The sequence below is a fragment of the Lichenostomus cassidix genome, chromosome 2, assembly GCF_008360975.1.
Source record: "Lichenostomus cassidix isolate B80296 chromosome 2, HeHo_3.0, whole genome shotgun sequence".
In the NCBI taxonomy this organism is placed as follows: Eukaryota; Metazoa; Chordata; class Aves; order Passeriformes; family Meliphagidae; genus Lichenostomus; species Lichenostomus cassidix.
The window spans coordinates 53660737-53685308 of record NC_139482.1 but is presented as its reverse complement, the minus strand read 5'-3'; the positions used below and the strand labels follow the sequence as shown (position 1 = coordinate 53685308).

At 36.3% G+C, this 24572-nt stretch overlaps 1 protein-coding gene across 2 annotated transcripts in view; it reads left to right on the top strand.

The window, feature by feature from the left end:
• POU6F2 (POU class 6 homeobox 2) overlaps positions 1 to 24572 on the top strand; it is a 293372-nt gene that overhangs the window by 224481 nt on the left and 44319 nt on the right. For both annotated transcript variants that reach the window (XM_085051596.1, XM_085051597.1), the window contains exon 6: positions 8711 to 8857. In XM_085051596.1, coding sequence (XP_084907722.1) covers positions 8711 to 8857 — 147 coding nt within the window. The remainder of the gene's footprint in view (positions 1 to 8710; positions 8858 to 24572) is intronic.

The following is a 24572-nucleotide window of genomic DNA, read 5'->3' as shown; positions in this document are numbered from 1 at the left end:
CCAAGGAAGATGTTAAAAGCATCCTGCTAAGGGATCTCCAACATCCTTTTTTGTATGCTTTCTTCCCTTTCACAGACTTTGACTTAGCTTATTTGTTTGAGTGGCTATCACTCACATCTCATATTTATTTTATTGGAAATGTTGTTTGACATCAGGATTTTCAAACGGAATGTTTTCTTCAACTTTATTCATATTTCTCAAATGTCACTTTATATACTGAGATGCAGCAAAACTCAAATGTCTAATTAAAAATCAGTGCCTCAACTGATTTGGTATCTCATAAATTCTCCATAAAACCTGGAAAACAGAACTTCTCAAACACATGACATCAATTATGGTGTTTATGTTATTTTGACTTTGGGGTGAACTGGTGTAAACACAGAGAATTAAATCCTTCCAGTTTTCTAGATACCTGTATTAAGAACCAGATTCAGATTTTGGACTGACCTATATCTTTGACAGCAATCTTTCCACTGCAGTCAGGAGCCATTTGTATTGTTCTTCAACTTTGTATCATATCAGTGCATCTAGTAAGGTCTAGTCTGGAGCTGAAAGTAGTGAAAAGAAAAATGTTCCACATAATTCCAGTTTTAGATCTGATCTTGTTCACATTCAAGTCAATGAAAATTCAAGGTAAGTACTTACCTTGCATGAAAGCAAATCTATTTGGTGATGCTATTACATTACAAATAAACCAGAGTATCCAGATGTATTTCCAGCTTCAAAATTTAGGATCTTTGCAAAGCAGCTGACATAGAATTTTTAAAGAAGCTCTATGTATTTTCTCAGTTAACAATGTGTCTCTAAGTATTAAGTAGGATTTATTCTTCAAAGGGCAAAAGAGAAGGTCTGTACCTAAAAGTCTGATTTTTAATATGAATATTTGAATAAACAGTTCCAGGCATATGTACTAAGATTGCATATTGTACTGTAGAACAAGACTTTCAGAAATATTTTCTCAAATACTTAACATGAAGCATCATATTAACATGGTGTGACCTCACATTGCATTCTTAACATTTATATATGCAAATGGTCATATTTACATGTGCACATGCCATTCACAAATTCAAATTAAAGGCAAATAAATGTTTTAGATTAAGGAGATTAATTTGGTGTGTCTCACGGCTGACACACTTTCTACAGAGGCTAGATCACTAAGACCCAAGTGCTGGGCTGTTATCCGAGAAGACAGATGGCAATTTCCTTTTGATAAGAGTTCAGGTTTTTAGCAGCAAGGGAGCCCTGAAGTAACCATTTTTCTTGTAGGGAAAGCATCTTTCAGAAGCCAGATAAATAATTCTAAAATAAACAAACACGGGAACCAAGAAACTAATCAACATGAAATGAACCATGTTGCAGCCCCTTTCAAAAAGTTTAGAAGGTGCTTTTTTTCTTTCCTTCTTGCAACACATGGAAACTACTTCAGAAGATTAGAGAATATAGATAACCTTTTCAGTGCTCATTCCTCTTTTATGAGTACCAATACAATTTATGATTATTAGAGATGCCAAATTTAATTGTCAGATGTTGTTTGTTTACAGTACGTATGCATCACGCATGAAATAAACAGTTATAGAAATTTTTAAGACTACGCAAATGCAAAAGTAACTCAGACAAAATCAGACAAAACCAAGTAAATCAGGCAAAACCTGATTCTGTTTAACTGAAATCTTGTTCGGTGTGTACCAGCTTAAATAGATCTGGAACATTTCAAACTTGTAAGTTATAAAGGTGGACAGTCAGGAACCTACAAGACAAGAGTCTGGGGGCAGTCTATAGGTACTGACCTGCTGCTAAAGGGGTCAGTCAGCTGCATTTTGTAGTTATTTATATTTAAAGATATTAAATATATTTAAATATATTCACTCTTTCTTTTTGTAAACATATAAGACCCAGCCTCACACATGCTGACACCTTCAATTTAGTTTATCTTGTAGGATTAGACCCAATGAGGATCCCTTTCTTCTAGTTTCCTCTCCTCTCTCTTCTATCTGTCAGTAATAGAGCAGAAATAAAAGTGGCTAGGGTGGTGTCTGCTCACTCCTAGTCTGTGCCCTGATGTGTTCTTCATTATTCATGTCACCAGTAGTTTGTTCTGAGAGACCTGGGAATGATGTCCACTCTTTATTTGCTTTGCCATGGCTCTATGAAATATTGCCTTTTTATTTTGCAAATTGTAATTGTAGTTTTTCAGACTGGTTCAAATTTGACCATCAGCACCTTGTTTACAAAGATATTGTGAGAAATTTTGCGCATCCTCCTCTATCCATGTCATATCAAGGCTTACATGAGCACTGGGTACTTCCAATCACCTCAGGTCGCGTCGCTTTGCATTGAATCAAGTCATGTCGCATCAGTGATATCACTATCAGTACTTATTTCTGATAGAAAATTCAGCATAGATTTAGACAGCAAATAGCTCAACCACAATAAATGTATATAATGAGCAGACTAAGTATCTGTGAGAACCAGATATTTTAAGTGCCTGTGTCAAGTCAGTGCTTTCAGATATTCCAATATCCTTGTCTCTACACTGTATGCTGCACATAAATTTGTGATATATGTGCATATACTGAAATGTCCATCTAAGCAGCCTATTTAGAGCTCTTACTATCTACAACCATTTGCAAATATAGACCTGTGCTGTTTTGAAATAACCAGACACTGTTGGATGAGTCTGGATATTATAACTACATTGTACACTTTGTAGGTTGATCATATCACAGCAGTGTAAAAACCCAAAATGTTGACAGATCTAATTTGTTTTCATAATTTGGGTATTGCCTGCTGGGCATGTTTTCAAAGAGCTATGCATGATTAGGTTCTATGACAGCCATTTTATGAGACATTTTACCCTGATAATTTATAAAAGTTAAGTGTTGTAATTATCCTATTATGTAAACAAAAAAGGAGGGAGGAAGGGAAAGATCAGCGTTAAAAAAAATCTAACTGATAAGTACAAAACCAGATGGAGTTTCCAGAATGTTTGCTCATAGCATCTCTTTGGATGAAATTAACATCTTTTTGTTTATATTACCTGTGTACTCTTCTCGACTTTCTTGGGATCTGCATGTTCACAGGATTTATGAAAATTTGACTTATTTTTACTTAAGACCCTAAAAATAAATTAAATTGACATGGCTCAGGCACCCACAATTCTATATAAGTCCTAAGGGGTGATCTTCTTGATTATTATGAACATTTGTTTGGTACTTCTTGCTGTGGTATCTTGGTGCTTTCACAGGATTCACTTGAAGCAGTCTTTCCAATATCTTCTTTTAAATTCCTTCAAGGACCGAGAGATTTTGTGCAGGGTCAGGGAGCTGTCAACTGATACTAGGTATATATGCATATTGAAAACAATTAGGAATATAAGCATTAATACTTCTTAAAGAATTTGCCAGGAGAGCTAATGGGGGCTTTCAGGGAAACTGCATTTCTTCCTCCATTCATGTTTAGAAACCAAGCATTTGGGTATCTAGGTTGGAATGCTCTTCTTCTATGTCATCAGGGTGTTGAAAACACTTGAGTATTGTTGTTACCAAATGTAGTCTCCAGTTATTGTCATTTAATTGTGTGGTGTGCTAGCAGTGCCCACCCAGACTCACTCATTGCCTCAGTTGACTGGGGAAGGAAACAGGGTGAGAAAGCTCATGGGTCAAGATGGACTGTTTACCAATTGGTGTTGAGGGCAAAACAGCCTCAGTTTGGAGATAATTAACTTTAATTTATTGCCAATTAAGTGAGAAACAAATATTGAAACAGCTTTTCTCCCCCCTCTCCCAGCCTTAATTTCACTCCTTCACTCCTGACTTCTATACCCACTCTCAGCAGTTCAGGGGACAAGGAGAGCTATGATCAGTCCTTAATAGTTCCCCTCTCTTGCTCCTTTCTCTTCACACTTTTTCCCTGCTCCTGCATGAGCTCTCCATGGATCAGTTCTGATCAGAAAATAGCCATTTGCTCAGTCTAGGATCTCCCAAGGGTTTCAGTGGGGATACTTTCACTGCTGTGGAACACCTCCTTCTCCTTTCTGACTTTGCTGCTCCCTTTGTTTTGTTCACCTTTTTTTTTTTCTTTGTTCTCTACTGCTCCCCCACTACCAAAACCTTTCCATCTACACCCAATACAGATGATAATGCTGGTCACAGTAACAAACAAGGTATCAGAATATCCTCAGGAGCCTGTGTTCAGTAGGAAACTGTCTTTTTTTTTCCTTAAGGTCCAGTGACTAATACCCAAAATCTGTCTCATGAGCCACTGAGAAAAAATGGGAATAAATCCATTATATTGTGACTTGTAATTCTCTCATAATCTAAACACAATACAATTCAGATAGATTCTCATCTAAAAATTCCTACAAACACACATGCCATGCTGATAAAAATTTCATTTATGTGCTTAATTTTCACTCATTATGGATTTTAAAAAGTGTGTTTTTGATTGAGAGCATTGCTGAATTCTTCTCAACTGTTAGAGATATTGTTTTCCCTTGAAAAGCATTGGTTTAGGCAAATACTCTCAGCAACTAATCTAGTGTGATGCTCCCTACAGAAGAGATTGTCAAAAAACATAAGAGACTGAGGATCTTTTGATCCCTAATCAAATATAATACTTTTCCACACCAATTTCATCTCTAGGAGATATCCAGATATGTGATTGTTTTAAGTGTCTTCCTGAAAAACACCAATACTATTTTGTAAAATGAAGTTATGCCTGAAGTTACTCTGCAATGTGTCCTTCCATTCTCCATTGTTGCATTCGGACTGCAGCATGTCTTCACTCTTAGCCCCTTCCACAAGTGCTTTAGAAAACACTCAACATCTGCATACTGGCACTACATTAAGTGACTTTACCTTTCAGGTTTCAGGCCCATTTTGCCATGTGATGCTCTGGCATTCTGAAATGGTTTGACTTTTCATCAGTAAAATGGTTCGTTTTTTTCTTTCTATTTGTTGAATGTATTATATTGTAATGAGTAAAACTGGCTTTTTGATTTCCAGACCGGGAGACTGAAAGTTCAGTAGGACATGCCTTTCACAGAGAAAAGTAAAATTACTGTGTAGGTTATCAAATTTGATCTTGTATTCAACAATAGATGAATGCTTGATCAGTTTCTCACAGCAAGTTCAATGAAATACAAAGTTAGTTTTCAAAATAAAGAGGAAGATTGTATTCTTCCAAAAGAAAAGATTGTTTGTGGCTCTCAAGAATGCTGTTTGCAGCATTGACTCTAACACACTTTTCTTCAAATTTTTTTTTTTTTTGAAGACTATCTCTTAAGCATAGAAATGCTCACTTCACATGGCACAGTTTTACGATTTTGTAAGTAGTGCTTCTCATCCACCAAAATTTCCCAGATCAGTTTTATTTGTGTGAATTCTATTTGCTGCATTGGAATGTCTTCTGCTTTAACTGATCTAGAGTAGAACAATTTTCATATGCTTTACCTTTAAAGGTTCAGCTTTGGTTATTTACAAAAATGTACTAAACCTACTCAGTTATTATAAGATTCTTCCTCAGAAAGTTTGCTTCCTCGTATAATCATGTTATTAGTAGAGGCACCATTGAGAGGGCTGGCCTTTCACTGTAAACAAAGATTACTATTATCTACTGTTACGGTGTTTTTGAGTGGGAGCAGATTTGGGCATTGGAATTGACAGCTCCAAATATTTCAGCCTTCCAAATTAAATCATTATTTAAATATAGAAAAAAATGGGAAGAGCGCTTTGTGGGATTTTTCACAATTGATTTCTAACATTTCCAACATGTATTCTTAGGGATCCAAACTTCACTGAGAAATTGCATAAACCTCTCGAGTTAGAAATTTTATTTTTTAAATAAAAGGGAGATTTAATGTGGTATGTTGTTGTCCAGACATAATGAAATGAGATGTATTTCTCCATCACTGCTTTGCATACAATATTAAAGGGGTCAGTTGAACAGAGCATAACTTGCAGTCAACAGCTTCCCAATGGACTCAGAAATATGCATCTTCTCCTTTTTTAATCAGACTTATGAGTAGATAGGGATGCTTTCATATGCACTCTGAAGTCTCTTATGCTGCAATTTGGCCCATTCACTGTATTTTTTCCTGAAACATGGTACTATGCAGGGTACCTATGCATATCACAGCTTCTGTCATCATTTTTAATAAGTGGCTTATCTCTGTGATGCAACTAAAAGCAACCCTGAGTGTCTCCAGGGTTTGTTGTAATTAAATTTTATTGTTATATTTGAAAATGTACATTTTGTGAAAACTGGTACAAGAAAAATGGAAAAGAGATTCTAGAAGGTGATAGTCTGATTTTCAGAAGGTTTTAACCCTTTGTGGTTTCCAGATTCATAAGCTTATATATGCTTCCCAAGCAGCTGTACCTATATGCCTCTGAAGCACTAAATATAGCAGCCAGTGTGGTTTATTAGCTGATATCAGGTAACTGTCTGGAGATTCTCATTTATACCTGCAGTCAGATGCTGTAGGATCAGAAGTGCAGGAATTTGTGGGTTGCTAATAAGATTGTAGAAGGCCTTTTCTGAATGTCTTACGCTTTTGCTGCTGCCCCTTTCTTCTCCAAGTATTTACAGCTATAAGGGAATTACTTCAAGTCCCAGTACTGCCCACGAAGTGCTATGAAAAAAAGGCAGGGTTTGCCAGCTTCTGATCGGGACAATAAAGAAATGTCACTGTTTTGAGCAGAAAACTCACCAATTTGTCCATATTGTTCTCTGACATTACACTGCTCAAGCACCACCACCCAAATCACTGAAAAGTTCATCAGCTACCTTTGCGCTCACACCTTTGTGCAGTCAGTGGAATTGCTTGCAGTCTGCATTCAGGGACTGAGCTTCGCTTTGGTCATTGTGCTGGTCTCTGTTCTCTTCACAGCTCATCAGGACTGCTAATCAAACACACATTGCAGTTTTTCCCTTTTGTGTTTTATTCCTGCTTGATTTTTTGCCATGGGGTGCTGTGGACTGCTTTTTGAAATTCATATAACAATTTTTTCCAAATCAAAATATTTCCTCCAAACAATGTCATCTTTTCTGTCTGGCATTGCTGCTAATCTTTATTCAGTTATTTACTTTACAATTTCTAGAGGGATTAGATGTGCTCAAGGCACCCCTTTAAGCTACACTTTATATCAAGGTTGCATTTATAAATACTTCATGAGAGGCTAATGAATGATTAATAGATGTTTTAATGTATGACCAATCAATTGTAGATCTTGCAATGTCCAACAGACAAGTAGGTTTCTTATAAGCATAGATTATAACCATATCTGACATCTTCTATTGATGGGCTTCTAAACGTCTATAACATACACACTACTCATATCTGTAACATGCTTAAAATATCTACTAATCACTGATTAATTTTTTATAACCTATTTTGAAGCAGAGCCTATCTATGGAATAAATCCCTTATGGTGCCTGTGACTCTCCATTTCTAAAGGTTTGATAATTTGCTCATCATCTAAGGACATAGAACGCCTGCTAATTTGAGCTCAAACATAAAGTTTTTTTGAGTTAGATCTAGGGTTTTTTATCTCAGTCTAAGAAAAAATGTCCCTAGACTGCTTTCTCCCTCAAACGTCTGGCTGCTCTACCCCACTAATGTGTATTTTGCAAGTTCTGCTACAATGCAATGAGTTGTAGGAAGCAAAGCCACTCTAAAATGTATTTTCAGCCTCTTGTACTCGGTTTGATTGCTCTCAAGATGGCTGTCCTAGCGATGATGGGTCCCAATTTTTTTTTTTTACTCATAATTTTTGTCGTCCCAGTGTGCTTGGTTCAAAGTTTGTCCATTCTCAGAAAAGGCTAAGAAAACAGAAACTTCACAATAATCCAGTGGAAAAACCATGTCCCAGACGACTTTTAATTCTTACAGAAGAACACTCATTTCATGTGCTTGATAAGCACAAATGTTGATAGGAACGTTCCTCTGTGGGATTCCCCTAGTGTTCTAAGGTGAAAGCCATGACATGCTCTGTGCTTTCTATGGAACATTGAGGTAGAATTGACTAAAACACACAGTAGAATTCATTTCCTGAAAATATATGAGTCCTGGAACTGATCATTCACATTTGAGAAGCAGCATGTTGTCATATTTTGCAAATGCATTATGAATTTTCAGTTGATTTCTACTCACCCTAATAACAAGGTTGAGTCTTCTATCGTGATTTATCTAGATAGTTAGACCAATTATTTAATGATAAAAATTAAAAGGATTTGCAAGTTTTTCATGGGTTTGAGGTCGTTAGTAAAATAGTCTCTGTTCTGAATATCCCCAAGTAAACATTCCACTCCCAGTCAAATCAAGTGCTATCTTTCACTCATTGCTATTTACAGCAGTATGCTACACCTGTGGCATTAGCACATTGAGACTAAAGAAACACATCAAGCATAATTCAATTAAAAAAAAAAAAGAGACAGAATATAGGGTTAAAAAAGAGAATTTTATTCTTCAACATTAATATGGAATTTCCTATTCCTTTTTTGAAACTATTCATTTTCAAAACCCCAGGAGTAAGAACCTCTCAGAACAACTACAGCTTTTGCAGCAGACATTTTTTCACACACATTAAAATGGTTAAAAAACATTAAAATAACGTAAATGTTATTGTGCCATCATTTTTATGTTATCCAGTTAACAATATGCGTTTATCATGGGTTTTATCATGATATTTTCTTTCTTTTTTTTCAGCTGGTTAATAATCCACTAGCAAGTCAAGCAGCAGCAGCTGCAGCAGCAGCAGCCATGGGCTCAATAGCAAATTCCCAGGCCTTTGGAAATGCCCTCTCCAGTCTTCAGGGGGTCACAGGCCAACTTGTCACTAATGCACAAGGACAGGTGAGTAGAAGATGGAGAAAACAGTGAATTCTGATGGCAGGCTGATCTTGGGACAAAAATGTGTTCCGCTCGTATGACAGCAATTTTAAAGTGCACATGTTGAAGATACATAAATATTGATTTGCCAGACAAGGTAAAAAAAGGAAAGTCTGAGAAATAGGAGGAATTTAGGCACTCTTAGAAAGTGTTTTCAAGCTAGAAAATGCTAAGGGTTTGTTTTATTTTATTTCAGCCTTTTGAAAATATTGCAATTGTGCAATACCATGGTATTTTAAAAGTCCAGCACCCCCGTGATTCTTAACAAATATACCAGTTGTCTTCTTCCACTTATATGTGCCTAATAACAGCCACCTTTAATGAAATGGTACTGTGCTACGCTTTTTGTGCATTTCTATGGCATTTCTGTATTACTTCATTTCTTAAAAGGCATTAAATGCTTTAAGTAAAGGAAAACAAATTGTAATGAAGTATCAGGGATGGATTTATCTTGATGTCTTAGTCATTTTTTATTAACTATGTTAAGCAATTTGCAATGGATGTGCCAGCCTGTAAATGAGAATTCGGGAGATTATTTTGGTTTAAAGAAAATTTTCCAAACAGAAACTTGAACAATGTTTAAGTTAGTGTGCCTAAGAGAGAGATTGTGCATTACCTACATTTTGGAGCTCTTTATTTGTTCAAACTATTTCAGTTTCAGTCTTAGTATGATGCAGAAAGATATGCATCTGAATCCATATATATAAAAATAATTCCTTTGATACAGCATGCTTAAGAGGCTTTCAGATTTTGACCACTGTCATTCTTTATTGCATTTACTAGGGCTAAAATTAACACAATGGCTTGTTTCTCTGCAACGAATCTGTCAATATAACTGGTAACTGAGTAATTTGAATGTCATTATTCTAAATGCTACAAATTGGGCATACAGTGATATCCACAGTGTTTATGTGGATGTTAGGCTCTGAAAAACATTTATTGAAATGATGCAGCTTGTATGATATGTGAATCTAAAGTTTAGTTTCTACTCTTACTGTTTACTAGTAAGGAGAAAAAAAAAAAAGGAGAGCAGCATTTCTCCTGGTAATTTTCTGTCACTCTTTTAGTTAGTTGGAACAAGAGTGAGATTTTTTCTTTTTTGGCCCATTAAAAAACAAAATTCAACACTTTATAGGACCCCCTCTATTGTTTTTTTAACAGAACACATAAACAAAGATGCTTCCTGAGCTTCACTATCACCATCCAAGTCCCAGGAAAAAAAAATGCTGACCTTGTTATATTTACTGGGTGGGTGCAGAATTGTTCCATCACTACCCCGAGGGTTGAACGATGGAGCTTGTCAAAGTGAGGCCTTATCTAATGAATCATCTTATCGCAGGTGCACACCACACATATTAAAGGAGGATTGTATGAACAATGTGCCCTCTACAATAACCTTTCAATGTCTACTTTAACCCTTGCTTCAATCCCTTTTCATCAAAGGATCATTTTATGCAGCCAGCTTTAAATGGAGGCTCTCAAAAGCCTATTAAGATTTCTGGAGGGATGGGGTATTGGTTTGGAAGAAAAGTTGGTTATAATACCTATAACTCATAGTCAGATCAGCTCCAACCTAGAAGCCTGCTAGTTTCTTCTATCTCTTCTGTGCTCCAGAAATGGTTCACAATCACCACTCACATGAGGCACTTGACACCAAAGATGTTCATTGTAAGAGCTAAAGTTATAAACACAGACTAATTCTTTAATAGTTTTTTCCTTTACATGTTCTCCACAGAAATCATAATCTATGTGTGACCATTCATTGTATCTTTAAAAAAAAAATACTACTATGAAGATATTGCTGAATAAAAGTTTCCCTCAAGATGAGTCTTGTTTATTCCAGTCATAATGTAAAGTCCAATAATTCCGCAGGTTGCAGAGAAAAAGAAAATAAAGGAAGAATCTTCCTCACTGTTGGATAAAATTACAGCATCTATCTATTTGACTAGCTCTTTAAAATAAGGGTTTTCTTTTTATTACTTGTTTTTGCCAGTGTTCCTTGGTTTATAATCAGTACTGCAGACCTTGCCACAATATAGATAAATATTAATAGTGTGTCATATAACATACATTTTTGTAATATTCAGCACAAACCCATATTACTTAGAGTCCACTTCTCAGGCTACCTGTCTTAAAACAGGACTATTCAGTATAATTTAACTACATTCCAGAAATTAATTACATTCCCTTCAAATTAATAGAATTGTAGCACCTAACAAAGAACTAAAAGGTGTTTCTTCAAAATTGGGAGCATAAATGAATAGTAATGTGAAACGCTCCATTTCTGAATAATTAGCTTGAAGTCATTAAAGAGCCAGATTTGTCCCATATGTTGAGAATCTGCCCTTTGAAAATTGCCCCTTTCAAGAAATCACAAGTGTGACACCCAAAACTTACTCCTGAAAATATAAAGCTGGATGACTTACCCGAATGTTTGTATGTGCAAGCTTTGTAATTATACACTGCTTCTCTTACAGAAATTCAGGGCTTGTAAATGTCCATCTGTCTAGCTAAATGTATGGTGATCAGTAATCCCTGGAGATATTAAGCTACAGGTCAAACACAAGATCCTACGGCAAATTTAAGGGAAATGACCCTTTATATGATATATGGCATGGCCTTAATTCCCAATAGTCTAGGAGTTCTTACAATTACAGTAACAAAATTATATATATTACCAATAATTTATATAACGTATTTGTTATTCATTAAATTACTGAATTCACAGTTATAGCATGTTAATTTATTTTTCTTCTTTTGCTTTGGATGGCAATATGAACTGTAATACTAGAGCTTCCCAAGACCAAGCCAAGAGATCTAATCCATTGAAATAATTTTATTAGATCACCTGATTAATTTGATATAGTACCGGTAGAGGACTCTAAATCAAATTTTCATTTTCAGAGGCTTATTATGAAGAGCTATTGGCCCATGTAACACTGCTTACATTCTGTTTGCCCTCAGCACTTTCCAGGAAGTGTTTGCAGCACTGGGCTTTCATATCTTAAATTTAAAAGCCAGGGCAGCAGGTTTACCAGATTGCACCCTGTCAGTAGATTTCAATGAGAGACTGTTTACCTATTCAGCTTCAGCCTGTCCTTACAGTAGGAACCTAGTGCCCTTGGAATCTTCAGAGGTTTAACAACCCCATATATCTCTTTTTCATGCTGGTTTTACAAATGAAAGAAAAGATCAGGAGTTTTGTGTTGGTTTTGCTATGTTTCTTAATCACATGAGATATGTGCTTTGGCTGTTTTCATAATTTTTGTAAGGAAATGAGCCACAGAAATACGAAAGTAAGGTTGGTGAATCTAGTTTCTTAATTGTCATCAGTTGCATTCATATACGTCTCTTGACTTCAACAGGATAAGATACATTGTAACTGTGGGTATTGAGTAATTTTAGTTTCTCTTTTGGAAAGATGGGGGCTGTCTAGGAGAAAAATATTACCTATTTCAGCAATTGCAAAATAACATTTCACCACAAAAGAAAAAAAGTAGCATGAGAAGGACTGGCACAATGAACTGTCTTAGGGATAAAGAGGGCAATAGTCTATTTCCTGGTAGATTATTAGGAAAATCTAAGTATGTATGGTGTAATTGTATTGTCCACACTTTAATTGAACAGTGAATTAATTGGAATTCCTTCAGTATAATCTAAGAATGCCCCTGAAGGAACTCAGACTTCGTTGTGCCCAACGAAGATATGATAACCTTCTTTATAAGAAAAATCTTTAGCACAGCTCCACCCTGGTAATCAACATAAAAATAACTAATTTTTGAGTGTTGTAGTCTGCAAGTAGCTCAGGAAACTAAATAGAAAGAGAGGCATTGTTGATCCAATTAGATAATAGGAGTACTTTGTTTGTCATTATTCTGATGAGAGGATACACATTTGCTCGTTGAGCTTCTTGATGGTAAATGGTGCTAATGAGGCCTGATGGATTCCCTGCTCCTAACAAGCCTCTCAGCAGTGCGAGTGATTACAATGGAGATAGATTTGATGGGATGCGCTCCCTTTTGTAGTGTCTCAGCTGCTGACACTCTGCGACATAATCAGGTCACAGAGCTGGTCACAGCCATCAGCAAAAGCCATAGCTCTATTCCTCATTATTAAAGTGCATTATTCAGTTCCAGGCCTTCACAATACTGCCAAGGGCCTTTCTTTCTTCTGCTTTTTTTGTTAAGCATCAGTTCTCAAATACAAGAGTTAATAAAATCATCAGCTAAAGAAATGGAAATAAAGTGCTTCCTTTCAAATTCATTGAAGGATCACAATTAAATAAGCAGGGAATTTCTCATCACCACACACTGTACAGTACAATGTAATATGTCATGTGCAATAACAACACGGATAGGATTTTAAAAAATAACATTGTCCTCATTGTGGACTGGCTTGGAAAGTGCTAAAGTATCTTTTATGGTGAAGGAAATTTATGTCTTCCCAACTATTACATGTGTACATGTTGGTACTATTATTTTCACTGTTTTCTGTAACTACTTTTTTCTGAAGTGAAAATGGTTATTTGTAAACTAAGTTTATGATTCTAAGTGGAGCAGCTGTCTTGTCTTTGTTTAAGTGGCCAAGGCCACAATCTGGAAAATATACAACAGGCCACAGTACTGGGACCTCTTTGTTCCTGTAGACAAGGCCATTACCTTCTTTTGGAGGGTGGGCTAATTATAAAATGGTGTGGAAAATGGTGTGGAATATGGTGTTTGCACTACTTTCTTTCTATTCTGATGATGTTCAGTTGGGGCTATCGCCATTCCAAAAGAAAATACTCTTTAAAAATCTAAGGCAGATTTTAATACAGTTTAGTTAAACAGGTGAGAAAAAATTACTGGAAAACCTGAATTTATTGGTTAGTTACTTATTTAGTTATTAACTTTCTGTTTCAACTAAATAGAAATAAGATACTCTAATAGTAAAATGTATACCTTTACAGGGATTTACACCATTTCTATTAAATACAGATAGTATGTATTCAGTGACAATAGTATAATCTTGTGCATAAATAAAACCAAAAAGACAACTACTTTTTTTGTTGTTGTTGTTGGTCTTGTTCAACTGCAAATTTTTCCTCCTTTTTTTTCTGATAGAGTATGCCATGATGAGTATGTATACACAGAGTTGCTTATAAGTCTTTCAGTTCTCTAGAACCACAGATGTGAGAACTTTTAATATCTACAGGTTAAAGTTCAGAGTTATTACTGTGGAATTAGCAGTCATCTCCAAGAAATGCATAGAGACTATGTGACCTAGTTTTCATTTTAACACTAGCCAAGAAAATTGGCAGCTACCACTGTGAATGCAAGATGTGACTTCTCATACACTTAAAAGGATGATGTTGATTGTTTGGGGGGGGGGGGGGGAGGGTTGTTGTTTGGGGTTTTTTTAGCTCTTCCGGAAGTTCTAGGAGGCTCAAAGTCCTGTAATGTGCAAGATTCTTAGAGTCCTTCAGAATATGTGCAATTCATACTGGTCTTCAGGTGTTCAGTGTCCACTAGCCTTATCTCTTAACTCTCCTTTTTCTTGTTTTTTCTCCATCTGTTTCAGCTACGCAGCTCTAATACACAGTATCCACTAATATTTTAGCGCTCACAACATCTAACTGTTCACAAAATTCATAACAATAATTGATTAAGTAGTGACTGCTAACAACATCTTCCTAGGGCTAAGACCAACAGAAATCTGAGTTGGTGGTATCGGAATGGCATATATTAAGGATATTTCATTAGACGCCTAAGAAATTAAAACAGGCACATTTTGAGGGAGAGGCCAGAGGGAAGGATTGTAACAGTCTAATAATACTAGTGTTTAAGAAGATTCCTTGGAAAACCCTTTACCAGGTGAATCTCTTTTGACAGACCTTCATATTAGTATATTGAATTTCTGCTGGGTGGAGTTTGACTCTCTGTTTTCCCCCTCAAAGTCTCCCTGTGCTGAATAGATGCAGTTTTGCTGTTTGCAGGAAGAAAACGGCATATATTCTGAGAAAAGGTCAGTTGTAAGGGAAGATTTTTTTCCATTGGCTTCTCTCCCCACAGCTACTACATGGAAGAGGCTGTTTGTTTAATTACCTCCCATGTGAATTTGAATCAAAAGACAAATAATTATTTTAACATATTTTTGCTGACTGTGTCTTTATTTTACTGTACTATTTATCTAATATCAGCTTTATCCACAGTGGCATAAATGTAAAAATGCATGGACCAAGCTCTCAGGTCATGCAAATTGGTAGTTTCATGGAATGGAAATGAACTGAGGCAGAGTCTAACTCAAACCAAGAACTGACTAGCCTGTTTTGTCTATTTTAGGCAGTGATCACTGATAAATTGAAAGGATAATTGTGTAATCAAACTTCTGTCAGGCTTGGAAATTATCCACATCTATCCAGAAAAGCCACTGAAATTTCTTTCATCTAACTTGCAACAAATCTTACTTTGGGTACTAAATTTCACACTTCAGATTTTAGCCTCTTGCCTGGATTTCTGCCCAAGGTGCTGTGTCTTGGATGCAGATCTTTTCAGAGCTGCCCAAGTCTTATTTTCAAAAGCCACTTTCATACCTGTAAAAGCCTGAGTTTCCTTCAATCAGTGTTATGAGTCTGAGTGCTTGAAGGCTTATCTATGCACTGTAACAGAGCATTGCAAGCAAATTGCCAGAGACAGTTCTTTTCTATGTCTCAGTACTGTACTAGCACAGATTGCAGAATCCAAAACTCTTGGTAGGATGTTATGGCTAGACTAATTAATTCTGCTTCTCAACAAGGTGACAGAGGAACTAGTTAGTTAGTTATTAGCTCTAGGGTCATACTAACACATTGTATTATGTGCAGTAAATCTCTCTTTGAAGAGAGCCTTAAAAGCCTGAAGCATTGAGGTACTTTTGAAAATGTTACCATTCTACATTAATTATTTCAATTCAGAGGTACTGGACATATCTGTCCTTTTGTCATTGCATTCTTAATTACTTTGGCATGGAGGAGAAAACCAAACTTACTACTAGTTCAGTGTTAATACCATTTTCATGAAAACCAACCAATAACGTAAAGAAGAACCTATCACTCCGATAATCTGTTCATTTTAGCATCATGAGGTGGTTATAAGCATGAAAAATTTTCGTTGTTATCACCAGTGACATACATCACAGTCAATGAAATCCTTCTGCTCTACAGAGGTTCTTACACTGCTCTCCTTATCATCATATCTTATCACCTTCCAGTAAAGCATTAAGAAACATGACTAGTGATAGTCACAAATTGGTCTTCCTCTCAGCAGAAACTTGTAAAATAGGGCATTGCATGTTTGATAAGGGCATTTGGCTTTGTCTGTCTTTGTTAGGAATTTTTTTGGTTGTTTTACTCTTAAAGTTTTGTGTTCGCATTTTAAAATCTTTATGAAGGGTTTTCTTAGATATGCATATTGCTTGTATTTGCATCAGAGAAAGGCAGACAACAGAAATGTACTTAGGTTTTGCAGCAGACTGTGGTGAAGCCAAACATCATAAACCCAGGAATGTTCCTCAATTGCTGTTGGAATCCATTCCAAGTCCTTGACCTTCCCCTTAAAGCAAACTTTGCTGTGCACAGAGAAGGTTTGACTGTTATTATGTAAGTCTGAATTTGGTAGTTATAGATTTCATCCACCAGCTTTAGCAAGCCAGTTAGGTTCCTGGGAAGCAGACCACAGAACAACTTGAAGGCAAAGACTGAAGTTCTCCTAAGTACATTGAAAATTCTTTAAGATGACATAAGCAAAGCAGGGGACAGAGTTGATAAATTTTGGTGGTACCAAGAAAAGTGTTTTCTATATTATAGCTGTTTCCCAACAGTGCAAGTGTCATGCTCAGGAATATTGCATTACTTCAGGAGCTGACAAAGTTGAGAAAAATTTGAGGCCACATCATTGTCCCAACAGAGGTGATGGAAATCCCGCTGATGAGACTCACATCAGAGTAGAATCTAAGACTATTCTTAATTTTGGACTTCTCCTTGTTATGGGGGAATGCTCTGCAGGGTGGATTATGCTATGCTGTGGGAAAGCAGAGGCAATAGTGGACCAAATCTGAGAATTTGAGTTATCTTTCCAAATGTGCCCTATCATTTCTGAAAAAACTCTGGTCGTAGTTCTTTGACTAACATGGTGCTTAGTCTTATTTAGATTTTATCTAACTTATCCTGTATATATTATATGCTTTATCCCAGTGTCAGAATTTTCCTATCTGCTCAACTGGCATTGATAATCAAAATAAACAAAACCAAAAGTGCTTGTTTGGGCAAAGGGGAAAAGAAGCCAGATCACTCTGTCAAAAGTGCAATTTAATGTAAAGTGCTACATATTTTTGGTCCTTGACTCGCTGATAGAGCACTTTTGCTGTTTTGGTGAGGCTTGGAATTTCTTAGAAGTTTTAAGTCTTCATGCATAAATGAAGGCCATTATTCTTATTGAGCTGCAGTCTTGACATTTCTATGTGTATGTCTTATAGATACAGGTGAGGAAAGATTTGGTGCTCCCATGTTTGCAGTACAATCATGGGATTCGATTTCAGGTTTGTTTGAAATCTGAAAGGATGAGGAGTCCAGATATTTTACCAATATCTTCTGAAGAATTTGAAAATTAATATGTCTTCCCCAAGCAGTGTTCACATAATGAGGAGAAAATTGCAGAAATACTTGATTGACTCATTTGATAGTAAGCCAGCCACTGAAATATATTCATGCAGCGTTCATAGTGAAAACCAGCCAGATGCAGACCCATAGGCTTCTGCATGCAGATCCACAAGCTTCCAAGTACCACACCAAACTGGAATTGTCCTGTAAGAGGAAGGATTCTCTGCTTTCTGATTTGAATCTAGTGTATTGCAAAGAATTGTGTTATGTCTTCTCTTGTGTGTTGGTCTGTGAATGGTGACAGAGAAAGTTCAAGTAGAAAAAAATCACAGTCCTGACTGTGAATGGATGCTCCATCTATTTTTCTAAAAGTATATCTCAGTTTGTCATTTTTTTTCAGATGCTGACATTAGTAGGCTTCAATGTTTATGTATGCAAATGGCCCAGATATCAAAAGGAAAGAAAAGGACTTTGAAATATCTATGCCAATGTATCAAATGTATGATTTTTTAAAGCGCCTTTTTCACTTAAACTTCCTTCTTTACACATTAATTAAATATTATTTCTAGGATAAGTATCTCTCATAGAAGATTAATGTTTTATTGTCACATAATAATGAGAGTGACAGAATCTCTTTCCTTAAGCTCAAAGGAGAATTTGTTAATATAAAAAAACCACTCATAGCCCTTGAGCAATTCTGTTTCTGCTTCATGGAGAACCTTTCCTACACTCTCCTCATGTCTAGCTTTGTGCGAGAGATTCAAGGAAGCAATACATATATCCTGCCAGTTTAAAAATCAATCCTCTTTTCAGGGAATAATTTAATATCAAGACATGATGTACCCAATATCCAAATATACATTCATTTTCATGTTTGACGCATCAAATGCTCTGACATAGCCAAGTTTCAAAATAAATGGTTTGTTTTAGAGGTTGGATATGTCATATTAGCATTCACCCAGCAGATAGAGAAATAGATCAGAGAGTGATGAGGACATCAGGGAGACAGTTTAGAGAGAGATGAGAGAGGCCAGGTACACCTTGTAATGTCAAAAAAAGCTAGCTAGCTAGCAAGAAAGAAATTGTATAAATAGGTCACTGCAGCCCAACTGAAAATAAGTTAAAATTAAAATTGTTAGTCATCCTCTCCAGAGGCCTAATCCACTCCCTTCCTTGAGGACTGTGCATTTAGCTGAGATATGTCTTATTTGATAGCACATGTAGACAGCCTCAAAGAAAAAACATATCAAACTCATACAATGTACCAGCTTTAAGGGGGACTTTAGCACTTGCCATGCTAAAATTTCCCTCTTCTTTCCTTGTCAATTCTTATTAGCCTTAATTTGTTCTCATTTGTTCTGATTTTGGTTTTTTGATTTCTTCCATAAGTAGAAGCATAAACCCAAGAGGAAACAATAGTACAGGTGAATAGATATCTGATGGCAATGCCAGCAACACATCCTCTGACACCCCAAGGTATTCATATCCCTTGTTTCTGTTCTACCTCCCCTGTCTCTACCATTTTCTTTTCCTGAAAATAGTCCTTTGTCTCACTCTGATTCAGTTAGTTAAACATTAGTTAAACGTAAGTCTTTAGTCCCATTTCAGACATGGCACAGTACTCCTTTAGGCGTCCCATGGTGAATCCAGAAAATTCTTCCCTGTCTTATTGCCATATTCTGACAAAATCCTAAAACACTGGAAATAGAGCAGATACCTACATTCTTTTTGACTGAATTGCTTCCCACTTATGTGAATGCATGCATGTGTGCATGTATACACATATTCAGGTGAGCATATGCTTGCCTGGAAATTCCTGCTCATCTGCTCAGAAGAGATACAAGTACCCACAGGGAAAAGAAATTACAAATATTTTAATTACCTCTGAGTCGTGCTTCTGTCTTTGAGGTCAGTTGAACCTGTATTCTGGTGACAAATGAAAATGAACTAAACCTTCTCATCTTGGCATGGGAGATGATATGCTGCTCTGTTTTAGCTCAGATCTGTCTCAAGTCTAATTTGAGAAGTGTGTAATCATGACTGTACAGAGGCCAAAACTGTCTGCATTCTATTAATTTAATCCCCATATTAATGTATGAGGAATAAAACTAGGCCTGTATTTTTCCAGGGGTTCAATTTCCCACCAACATATAAATACTACTGAATGACTGAAAAGTGAGATTTAAAATATATTGGATGTTAACACTCTACCCTTTCACTATTGGCAGGTACTATATAGAATGGTACTATTGATAACTCTGCACAAGAGATCAGAGTGAAGGTCAAGAAAATGGACGTTTGTTGGTAGAATTGCATGGAAAAGATTTCCCAACATCTGCCCATAGGATGGCATGGTCTGCCTGTTTCCTGACATGTCTGTCATGTTGATGAACATTGCCTCCACAGACCCCTCCAAAGTGCGGGGAGGTGGCTTACATTTTTAGTTATTCAAATCACCGCTTCTGGGATCTGCACTTTAGATCTGTTAATTTTAATTGTAGAGATACTGATGTATGGGTTTTGTATTTACAGGCTCTTACAATTATTATTAGCAACTACAGTGCACCACTCTGTATGTTTAAATCTGTATGTTGCTCTCCTGGATAGTCTATTTATACCCAAGAGAATGTCTCTCATTACTCTGTGCACCAAAATATCCCAGCTGTCACAGCTATTGTTCAGGTAGAGACACTTGTAGGAGACAGTCACCTATCTTTGATGTCACATAGACACATGAATTTGAAAGCAGTTTTTGGTTATGTTTATTGTTGAAAGGGACTCCTTTAGCTAAAGCAGAAAGTTTAAGAACCAATGCACACAGAGGTTAGATAAATCATAAGGTCATCACCTTTATTAAAATTAGCATGAAATTGATATCAACAAATAGCACCACATTCTCCTCTACCACATCTGAGAATTTTTGCCACAACAGCCTGGACAAAGATCTGCTTGGAGACTGAGACTAAATAGTTGATGAATGCTTGGAAAAAAATAAGAATTTGAGTTTAAATTTTTGTCCACAAAGGTCCAAAGAGACCAAAACTACATGATTGTCACTTCACCAGACACAGAAAGGCATAGGAAGCCCTGATTCTCATTGATGAAGTCTAAGGGCTGATTAGAAATGTTCTGAAATTGCAATCACAAAGTATGTTTTTATAGGAGTATAAGGGGGGGTGTTGGAAATAAATAGAGAACAAAATCTTGACAAGATTTTTGCCAGCTTCTCAGGGTAATTATTTAAAATTATAAAATTAGATTACTGACCTAAAAATACTGTTAGTAATATACAGACAGAATCTGTCTGTTCAGATAGGTTAATGCTTCTGCATATACAGTGATGGATACTTAGTGCTTTGTTTACATGGATGTCCTTAACCAACAATGTAATACACCCTGTATACTGAGAACAAAATGTCACAAGTAAATATGCTACAACAAAAGACTTCGGAATACAAATAAAAATATATGTTAAATATTACTGAATAGAGCTTGAATTCTCATAACCTGATCCATCAGTGGAAAAGGCCCCTCCTAAGAAGCACTTGCTGAGGCAAGTTGTACCCTTGGCTCCCTCTTGCCTTTTATTTCTCCTTAAAATCATATGCAGTGAAAAGAGGGAACAAATATGAATGATGCATGCCTGATTCACTAAATCACTGTGGTCTCTGGCAACAGCACAAATGTAGAAATGTTTAAATCAGCCTCATACTACCCAACAAACGATGCAAAAGGAGACCTTAAAAAACACAAAGTGAGGGGAGATAAATGAGTATCATGTCAAGAAAGCAATTTCTCACTGAGTTTGCACAGAATGGAAATTTTCCTTCCAAGAGATGGTTAGGGAATCTTTCTAATAAATCTTCAGTCCTCATTCACACTCATTGCTGTGTCTTCTTTTTAAACTTACTTTTTAAGAGCTGTGTAAGCTATACCCTCCCCAGTGAAATGTGTCAAGATATTACCAGTCAAAGTGAAGGAATTTAAGTGAATCATCTCTATCTCTGTGTTTATATTTGTAATAGACAAGGATGGTCAAACAGATTTCATTTCATGCATGCGTTGAACATCTTTTCAACCAGTGAGGTCTTCTCAAAGCCTTGTCTTGTTTTAATAGTAACTCACAAAAGAAAAAATAAAGAAAAGTTGAGTCTCATTCCCCGAAAAAGTCCCTTAGATTTAAATTTAATTTTATGGGGTCCTTTTAAATTATTTTACCCTCTTAAAATTATTTACTCATTTTAAATACAGATGAGATTAAGATGGTCACTAAAAAGGCAGCTGTTTTCCAAATGACTTTTAGACTGTCCGTCAATACTAGAATTGGCTGCTCAGCAGAGTCCTACGTCTCTTTAGACTCCTGAATTTGAATTGCTTTTCCCTAATTTTAACCATATGAAAGGTAACTTAGGATGCATCAAATCAAAGCTAGTTGTTTAGTTTTTTCTGTCATCACTGAAACAAATAGGGACTCTCAAAAAAAACATAGGACCGACCTAAGGCTTTGATGAATTATCTTGCAGAGATTCTTTACTCTCTACATTGAATATAGAGAGTCTTGAATGACAGTCTACAACTGGATTTCTAATGCTTGGTGTCTAATATTAAATGACATCAATTCTATGCTTAAAATACCCCACAGTAGTTATTTTTAATGGTACTTGAATAGTTTTGCTAGTTTTATCCTGAAGTTCACCATCGCAGTCACAGTAGTTTTAACTCAGATCCTGGTAGCAGCTGAGGATGGACATACAGAACTTAGCACTGGCTGACCTGCCTGATTTTTTGAATGAATCTAGAGGCATTCTTCATTTTTTCTGGTGAAAACCATGTCCTGTTTTACTTGCTTCCTTCTCTGTGTTCCCCAAATAGAGACCAAGGTAATGGTATCTATCTGATTTATTTAAAGTGTACTTAACTTTACTGATACTTCAACTAAATGATGGTTTGCAATGTAAAGGGGAGGGTCTTTCTGTTGAGCGTCTTTTCTTTCAAGTAAGATTAAGTATTCTCTCTGCAGGATGATGTTATTTAAAAATCAGTTGTGCATAAATGAAGACTTTACATCTCCGAGGTTCTCCTGGTTTTAAAAAACCCTTTGAACCTGTAGTAATGGGGAAGATGTCTCTCCTTTTGACAGGTTGCTTGTTACATTTCTCTGGCCATTTACCCTGCTATTTTGGTTAGAACAGAGAAGGGCTACACTAAATCTTCAGACCACAGACCAGCATAAATATATTTCCAGCACAGCTCCAACAATCAGATGTCACAAATGTCACGAAAGACTCTTATCATGTTAGAATTTCTGTCCTAAAAAGTAATCTAAACTGCACCATCATAATTATTGCCAGCTTTACCAAATGCCTGTACTTTCGCCTAGATATTGTGTATGCTTAGAAGGGGAGGCATATCTTCTAATTTGGTTTCAGATGTTCTGCATTTGTTTGGAAATGAAACTTGAATGTTGGGCATGGAATTCTCTGGATGTGTTACCACTGAAGTGTACCTTATTCTGTATCATGGATGGGGTCATTACCATCAAAGAAACACCATAAGAATCAAGTGTCCTTTCTACCCAGGGCTTGACCCTTTGCACTTCAACATCTCTGGCAGGACTTGCACTGAGCCTATGGAATACAACATAAGTTTTTCACTACATTGTCACTTTAATAGTAACTCAGAGAAAGAAGTTGCTGTCTCCACTTCTCACCTCTCCAGCCAGTGTTTTGCATGACAGCAGTATCATCTTGTCAATTAACCCTATTAATTGGTTTCTGTTTCTTCTCTTACTATAATCCATTGGCCTTGCCTGCTGCACAACACTTTATTCAAAGCTTTGGGTTTATATGAACTTTCTATCAAAATCATCCCCTTGGGAAGGAAGATATGTGATAAGGAGTTTCAATACCTGTGGTTTTTTTCCTTTGTTATCTCTTGTGGCTCACAGTAGACTCTGAATCAACATAAAATTGCATCATATGTTTGCGTTTTGTATGATGAACTTCTTCAAAAGAAGGAAAAAATTACCAGACAATTCTCTGCCTGACTCTGTATCTTTAAAAAAAGAAAACAAAAACAAAACCCCAAACCCCATAATTATCATGGATAAGAACAAGCTGTTCATCTCTTTAAAAAGTAGGTGGTGCACCTTTTTTAGGTGTAAACTCATCAACATAATTCTAAAGCATTATGGTCTTTGTTGTGAGAAGTGAGAAATCCTGTGGTCTCCTCCTAAAGAACATTAAAAAAACATTACTGACAGGAAATTGAAAAAGTAATATATGTCTGAATGAATATGACAACTTTTTTCTGATAGAGTAGATAGATAAATGTCAATTTCACATACAAGTTTCAAAATACATTTAATTTTGCCACCACAATGGATATTCCCTTCATAAAATATATTTGAATAAGGTTCGAATCATAAAACTTGACTGTGATAAACAAATGCATATTTGATAACTTTCTTCCTTTTTTTTTTCTTTTTTTGAGATGCTAATTCCTTTTTTGAGGTTATTTGTTGTTTACACATCTTTACATTTTCATTCTGAGTGAAGCAGCCTGGGTGACAAATCTTGCACACATTTAGCTTGGATGAACTTTCTTTTTAATCTGAGAAATGGATTCTGAGCTTGGTTTCTTTTGGTTTGGTTTTTTGGTTTGGGTTTTTTTGGGGGGGGATATTTTTCAGGGTTTTATTTGGCAGGGGATTTTTTGTTTTGGTTTGGGGTTTTTTGTTTGGTTTTGGGTTTTGGTTGGGTTTTTTTTCTTGTTGTTGTTCTTTGGTTTGGTTCCATTTGGTTCCATTTGGTTCCAATTGGTTTTTTCGTGAGGTCATGCAAGGGAGGGGGAAATGAGGGAAGCTGGTAGATGCACCAACTCAACTATCATCACAGAATCATAGAATATGCTGAGTTGAAAGGGACCCACAGGGATCATCAACTCCAAGTCCTGACCCTGCACAGGACAGCGCCAAGAATCACACCATGTGCCCAAGAGTACTGTGCAAATGCTTCTTTAACTCTGTCAGGCTTAGTGCTGTGACCACTTCCCTGGGGAGCCTGT